At 40.4% G+C, this 8,172-nt stretch overlaps 1 protein-coding gene across 1 annotated transcript in view; it reads left to right on the forward strand.

Moving 5' to 3' along the window:
• The first annotated feature begins 5,567 nt into the window (after positions 1-5,567).
• lamb2 (laminin, beta 2 (laminin S)) overlaps positions 5,568-8,172 on the forward strand; it is a 50,917-nt gene continuing 48,312 nt past the window's right edge. The window contains exons 1-2 of the mRNA XM_034591344.1: positions 5,568-5,909; positions 6,431-6,498. Coding sequence (XP_034447235.1) covers positions 6,468-6,498 — 31 coding nt within the window. The 5' untranslated portion in view covers positions 5,568-5,909; positions 6,431-6,467. The remainder of the gene's footprint in view (positions 5,910-6,430; positions 6,499-8,172) is intronic.

Consider the following 8,172-nt stretch of genomic DNA (forward strand, 5'->3'; position numbering starts at 1 on the left):
CATTTTAGACATTCAAACTATTAAAATGACATTGTTTCCTATTTCAATGCCAGAGTCCCTGTCATGAGTTAAATTTCACACGGTATGAAATGGATGAATGTATGTCTGGGTTGTTTGGTGCTGAAGAATCTCCCAGTGCAATTCAATTACATCAAGAAACATGTAACATTTTTATTGTGATTTATGCATTTAAATATTGTGCACTTTTTTTCATTATTAAAAGCTAATATTTGACCTTAAGTTGTGACTTCCAGTAATAGTGCAGTGTCCCTTCTAAACCTGTTTGTGTGTAATGTTCTGTTCTCTTGTCCTGTGTTAAAGCTCTGGACCTACTTCAGAATTATTCCTTGTTGTTAGTGAGTCCTCTTCAAACAGTTGTACCATTTTTTTTCTTAAAATTAAATGAATTTCTGTTCACACTATTCACGTGTGTAGTTTATATATACATTTTGGATGATTATCTGTAATTTTTTTGTACATGACGTGTCTGTTATTTCAGAGGTCTGGCATAATCTTCAGACCCAAATTCACATCTTTTCAAAATAAAAGTAATTAAGCTCGGTAAAAAGCATTGCAGCATCAAAACAAACTTTGTGCTTTTACTTTGAGCCAAAAGGTTGAGGGCTAAACTAGGACATTTTTCATCCTATAAGAACATTTCTTTTCCTCCTCTGGTTTTGTGTGTGTGCAGATTTGTGTTTCTACCCCTCATCTTGCCGTCAGTGGAGGGATTTAGTGCCTCCTACGTGAAGAGAGGAAACACTGTCATTCCTAATTTCGTCAAACCCAGTTAGGCCTTGATGGGGGATCATGGGTTGATGGGGGATCATGGGAGAGGGATTTGGTTTAGTTGTAAAACCTTTGAACATGAGGCATTATAGTTGTTTTACTGTTGAAGAGGAATGCATTGGGTGAAAAGTGAGGTTATTAAGTGAAGAAATCAGAGGGAATAGACCATCACTGTGTCATGAGTAGGTGATTGTGCTGATTTAGGTGTTTGCTCTGTTCTGCCCTTGTTTTCAGCAAAATGTGGAACCCATGCTCTGTATATTAGACCTGTTTATCCTTCTAAAAACCTTTCCCATAACCTCTCACTGGCTCCGGTGTGCCACAGGTCCACTGACGTTGTGCTCACGGCTCTTAACCTCAGCTGTACTTCTCCAGTTCAAGCTTAGTGCTACGCTCAAATTCAAAATGTAATTTTTTAGGTTGATGTGACAGTGTGGTTATGGGTGAATTCAGTTTGTATGATATGATATGATGGTGGCGTGTGTTTAAACTTAAGTACTGTTAGCATGTTAAAGGGAGCATTAGACTCACAGTACCACTGATGTGTAGCTGATAGAGGATGCTGGTAAATTTGAGCCAAATCTAAAGTTGAGCTCAATAAGTGGTGAATAGAAAGTTATCGACTTAACTTGTTGTGTATGGAAGCATAGTGCTGCCATGCCAGAGGGAGAAATTACTGGATCAGCATAAATATGACGTAAAACATTTTGTGTAATGACAACATGGTTTTAGCATGGTTATGATATACTAATTTATCATGTTATACCATTAAACATATCGTGCTACAACATTATACATTTGTCTTTCATGACAACATAAAAACATAATGTTTTACATGAATATATGTTGTTATTACAATAAACCTTTCAGGTTATACCTTATACCGACCTGTTTTTTCTTGCGTGGTAGCATTATACTTCTGTAGTTTTTTGTAGGAAAGTAAATCTGAACTAAAGCTGTTGTAGAGTATGTAGTAAAGGGTACAACATTGAATACTGCAAAATTAAATAAATGAGAATTCATATTTCACCTCTGGAGATTACCATTAGCACTGAAACAAGAGAATCATTTTGCTTTGCTATACAGTATGATCTGTTAAAGGTTTGGAAAGCAGTACAGACTGAAGAAGACAAATGATAGTGACCAGAGTGATAATATTCATTTTCATCAGTGTCTTTCGTATCAAGAGTCTCGTTGTATTGTTGGCAGATCGATGTGCGACCTAGTGCCACCTCCATCCTGAGAAGCCGAGACACACTCAATCATTGCTGGTGGATAAGCAACAAGTTATAATGTCAGGGTTGTGCTCATGGCTTGTTTCTGCAGCCCCAGAAATCCACTACAAGTCAAACATTAAAGCTCCAAAAAGTGAACTTAAAGTATCACTCGTTGATATCGCTGCAGAAATATAGCACCCTTTGACGGAATTATATTTACACATTGTGTTATTTGGTATTTCATACATGTATCAATTAATAAGCAAGATTCTTCTGTTGTAGCGTGTTGAGATGTAGCTCGTTTTAAACTTTCTGAGGGGTCTGGAGGTGGTTTAGAGGAGATGAAAAACACACCCCACAAGTTCTGATGCACAATTAAATTTTTTCACTTTGATTTTTGCCTCAAGTTGTTTCAAAAACCATCTGATGATTTGGAAAACATTTGGAAGCAGTGGTTTAATGAATCAAATGTATTTTATGAGCTTATCATGTGTGCTTTAGTGCAAAGATGCTGGAAGTACCGGGGTGCTGAGTGGGCTGCAGCACTCCCCGGTGACAAATGGCTGTAACTGCATCTGGATCATGCAAGAGGAGCATAGATTTTAGTAGTGGTATTAGCAGGCAAAACATACTTTCGTTTTTTTTTTATTATACTATTTAATTTTACCAGGGAGGTTTCATTGAGATATAATCTTTTGCCAGAAAGTCCTGGTCAAGATGGGTAGGATATAATTGCCCTAAAACCATATTTGTTGCCTGTGGTAACGTAAAATGTTCTAATACTGATATATAATGCTATACAATTCAAATTAATACAAATATTATGAATGTTGCGCTGCATTTAATATGACAACACTGCTTATACTGTGCAGGTTGCTGAGTCCTCATGATTTCACAGCATCACCCTGGTGTAGAGCTAAAACACTGTGGGCGAGCAGGGAAGAATACAAATGTTTTGACCATGAACCCTGATCAACCAGGCTTTATTTCTTCTCACCATATGATCAGTGTCTATACTTCCACTCATTCCCCTGCTGTTCTCTGCAGGCTTCGGGCCCTGGCTCGTTTGGCTCCTAACAAAGAGAGGCTGTCCTCCTGCAGCTCAGGGAATGTGTGTAATATGACAGAGATTTACAGCAGCCTTTGTCCTGCACATCAGTCGTCCCAAGCACCGCAGCGGCCGAGGCTCAGACACCTGTGTGAATCTGACACTGTGTTAAAGAGAGCGAAATGAAAGACTGCACCTGTACACTTGTGTAATTTAAGCACACAGAGGATGAATTGAATGGATCATATGAAAACTACATGATGTCTTTGTTTCCTCCCCTGAAAACAGACCTGAGCTTTTGTTTCCCACTCTGTCTTACTGTCAGTCCTTAGAGAAACTGTCACAAGCACCTGCTGGATGAAGCTGCTGTTCTGAGGCCGAGCAGCCTGAGGGTGAGGGAGGATCTGTGACCTGTGCGCGGGCACGGGCTGCAGGCAATCAAAAGGAATCTAATCCGTCCACCAGGGAGCGCGCATTCCTGCTCAGTGTCAGGCGTGCACAGCGCACAGACGGAGGCTGGAGGGAAAACATGTGGTGGGACCACAGAGGACCACCTGTCCAAGGCAAACATACAAGTCACCTGTTGTTTCTCACCACATATACAGAATGTAAAGACTGCACCCCCACAGGCTGCGGGCCATTACCCCCACTCTCTGTGCTCCGGACTGACTGAAATATTCACACAATACATACAGTATAATATATTGTATTGCGTTATACAGTGAAGTATATATATAAACCATTAGAGTATTCTATTATTGTTATATAACAGATTTGTATTCCTATATGATAATTTATTGTATTGCATTATACAGTGAAGTATATATATAAACCATTAAAGTATTCTATTATTGTTCTATAACAGTTTTTTTTCCTATATGATAATATATTGTATCTCAGTATACAGTACAGTATATATATAAACCATTGAAGTATTCTATTATTGTTATATAACTGTTTTTGTTTAGTGTATAATATTATATCTGTTTACATGATCATCTGATTGCTACTACTTGAATCATTATCTGGATCTTATCTTAGCATCTTAGCTCTTTGGAGGTAACACTGGCTCAATAAAAAAACATTATTTCAATTGAATAATAAGCTAATGTTACTTTTCAGGGCTGGTCGAGTGTGCCCATAGCATTAGGTTTATATATCTCATAAGTGCACAGTGTCACAATGATAAATCTCTACTTGTTAAAGTGGGAGTAGTTTAACATGAGTGAGCTTGTTTCAGGGCAGACATGTTGACATGTGACAGCAGGAAACAGACATGGGTTTACTACTGCGACTGCTGACACGCACACACACACACACACACACACACACACACACACACACACACACACACACACACACACACACACACACACACACACACACACACACACACAAACAGGAGAGAGAGACAGAGACATTCATAGAGAGCATTTTGGTTGTATACACTTTGACAGGGTTTACTGAACAGAATCATATTCATTTTACAATGAAAAACATGTTCAACACATATTGTAACTAAATCTAATGAGGTTCACGGCATAAATTTGTTTAAAACATTCCATATCGGTAGGTTATGGTTTTAAGAACATCTTAGATGCTTTTATTGATAATCCAGTGACCGATGAGATAAATTCAGGGTGTTGGTGCTGATGACATTTCAGCACTGTAACAGAGGACATTAGATCTGGGCCTATTTATCACTTGGTTGATAATATGAGCCAATATGAGCCTTTCACAGACATATCGGTATTAGCATTTATGTTTGTCGATATGCGCAGGTCTGAAAACTTTTATAGAATAGACAATGCCAAACATTTTGAATTTATATTTCTCTTTTTAATCCAAGTTCTATTTATTTAGTCTTATGTGTTTCAGTCAGACTACAGTGGAAATAGGCAGTTAGCTTCTGCCCAGTTACTATATTTCGGTTATATTTATTTTAAGATGTTTCATCTTCACGCTCGGCTTTGTAAGGTGTTTTCTTGCTTGAGTTTTAAATATTGCTAACAAAAAAGAGAAGCGTCATTAAAAATGTAATCAACTTTTAATTGATGGAGAAAGAGCTTTGCAGATGGATCAAAATGCATTTTTAAATATAAAGAGGCATCGGGTTTTTAAATAGATGGAACTGTATTCCTGCCAACTTCATTTTCCCCATAGACCACGGGATTGTAACTTCTGGCTCTGAAAAATGAAGCCGGTGCGGAACTGCTTAAACTTCCTCCGTCGGGGGCAGGCTCCAACAAATCTCTGACTCCGACTTCACCAGTCAGACTTCTCTCTTGAAATTCTCCAGTCAGTACATTTTTCCAAGAGTCATTGCGGTCTCCTTCGCTAAAGTGACTCCTTATCAGTGAGGTCCATCTGAAAATGTAACAAGTAACTAGATATTAGGGCTCAAAGAGGGGTGAGTTTGGGGGCGTGTCTGTTTGATCATCATGAATGATTGACAGGCAGCAGATCAGGCAGAATCAGACAGAGGGAAACTGAAGCTGTATTCACATCGTGTCAAGTCACTTGTCTACAGTGACTCTTATTCTGTCGTTAGGTTTTGTTCTAAGTTTGTTTCAGTTCGTTTCGGTTCTTTCCTCCGACCCCACGGGGACTCGAACCTGCGACCATCTCGTCAGCAGCACCGCCTCCCCGACTCCAGCACCGGCTCCGCTCCGGGAGTCCAGCTCGGGGTTTCCAGCGGAGGGACGCAGGAGTTGCGGACTGTTCTCCGGGTAAACACGCTGCTCAGCTCCGCCGCCTCAGTGTCCGTTAGCTCCGCAGCAAGTGGAGCAGGAGGGAGAGAAACACCGTCTGTTACCGCACACAGAGCGGACATCTGGACCAGCAGAGCCGAAGAGGTGAGTGAGGAAACCAGCAGCATGTTGAACTCTGACCAGTCCACTGAGGGGTTTTATTTCAACATTAACCAGTTTAAACAGCTCGGGAGGTCTCACCTAACCAGTGGTGGAGATTTAAACTGAGTAAAAGCTGAATCTGGTTTAAAAACATGACTGTGTTTGACTCTGAGCTCTTTATAGGGACCTGAAGTTTGTTCCAGCTTTCTCAAATGTATCTCATTAATACCTGTAAAACATACAGTGGAACAAAGTGACGTTCCTCAGGTACACCTAAAGCAGCAGTTTTGAAAGGGAATCAAAGTGCAGTCAAGTGCCTGAGTTAAAATCATTATGTAGGTATAATAAATAGTGGTTTATAAGTAACGGTAGCTTATTGTGCAGATTCAGAGGGTGAAGCAGTCTGATGGCCTGTGGGAATAACCTGAAGGAAACTTTTAGAAACTTTTCCCATCACTTTTAATGATATAAGAACATGTGAGTATAGTTGTATATGTATTGATGTGAACACTGTGATGCGGCAGGTTGCCTCCAGCCCCACTGGTCAGTGTGCGCTCAGAGATGCGGGCCCCGCTGTTGACGCTGCTCTGCGGTGAGTAAAGTCTGTTCACTTTGAAGTCTCTCCCTGTTTTCTGCTCCATAACAAATCCTCAGAAGTCCTCCAGTGAACGAAGCGTCTCCAGGTCACTGGGCTTCAGTCTGACCAGCCTTCTGGAACATTATACATTCGTGTGTTCTGAAGTCTGTAGATGTTGAGCTGGTGATTTCACTGCACACTTACTGCATGTTCGTAGCAGTCTAATGATTTCAAGCTCCATGGGAGTCCAGCAAGGGAATACTTTGAAAAGAGGTCTTGTGGCTCAGTCCACTGGTGGAAGCTGCACTGGTTTTCAGGAGAAAAATATTTGACCAAAGCTATTGGATGAATATTTTTTTTGCAGTGTAAAAGTAAAATCTATTCACCTCTCAGACAAGATAAGATAAGATGTACCTTACAAATTACAATGCAGCATAAGGAAGTAGCAACGCAAAGGGAAAATATAGGAAGATTAAAAATATGAATACAAAATAGAGATACTAAATGCAATAAAGTAGAAATAATACTATATAAACAAGGCTGTTTTTTCAAAAGTGGACAATATAGAGATGGGGATCAAGGTTGTTATCGTGCAGTTTGTCCATCTGTAATATAACCTATAGGGCCATTTGTTTTCCTGTGCTTTGTTTATGCCCAGGTTATGGGTTCATGCATTTAACTCTTCCATAAGAAGGCTATTTGAGTCAACAACAAAAAAAAGAAGTTTATTCGTAGCTAATTTTGTGTCTCTATTGGTCACGCTCACTTCCAGATCAAACGTCCGCGTATGCTGTCGTCACTGTGAATATCCAGTACCTGCACTCTATTTCACATGCTGCACAAGGTTAGGTTAAGCAGTAGCCTGAACGTGTCGGATGTGAGGCCGGTGGGAGTGCCGGCTCCTGGGTCTCCCTGCGTAGAGATAAGATAGCTGATGTTTCTTTTTCAGGGCCCTCGTTGCCCTCCTGGTCTCTGGGGTCATCCCTGCCTTTCCCTGTCTGCCTCTCCCTCTCTCCCGGTCTCCCTGCGGGTGGCGTCTCACTGTTTATGGTCCTCCTAAAACAGCCCAGCTGAATCCACAAATAGAGACACTCCACTCCATACCTATACCTACAGCACTGCTCAAGACCTCTCTGGATGTGTATGTGTGTGTATATGTGTGTATGTGATAGAAATATGGGAAATATGGGACCGTATCTGATAAAGGCGTATTTTAATTGGATTAGTTGCATTAAAAAACTAATTTTAAGTCAGAGAACAACACTGAAAAGTTCATAAAAGTATTTCTTTCTGACACGTGCCCCTCTAAGTGCACTCAGTTCTATCAGCGAGCTAAAGATTTATCCGAGTAACGACCCTCAATAAAACACATCCTAATGCATTTGTTCCCTGGAGCTAAAAGACAATGGGCTCATTGCTCCAGTTAAAGTCTGTTATTGCCTGCTGTTACCACCCACAGTGTCCGCACACACTTCACCTCCCATCCCCACTGCTGCTCCTTATTTTTTTTTATACAATATCAGTTGAGCTTCGCTGGAAAGCGTGCATCATAAGAAGGTCGTTGGATGCAGGTGCAGGGTCAGAGACTTATCTTCAGTTTAATATTTTCATGAAACAAGAGGATGGGAGTGACGAAAACAACAAAGTCCTGAAACAATATTTTCTTACTCAGGTTTTTATGGTGGAATA

This window comes from Hippoglossus hippoglossus, chromosome 7 (assembly GCF_009819705.1).
Source record: "Hippoglossus hippoglossus isolate fHipHip1 chromosome 7, fHipHip1.pri, whole genome shotgun sequence".
Taxonomy (NCBI): Eukaryota; Metazoa; Chordata; class Actinopteri; order Pleuronectiformes; family Pleuronectidae; genus Hippoglossus; species Hippoglossus hippoglossus.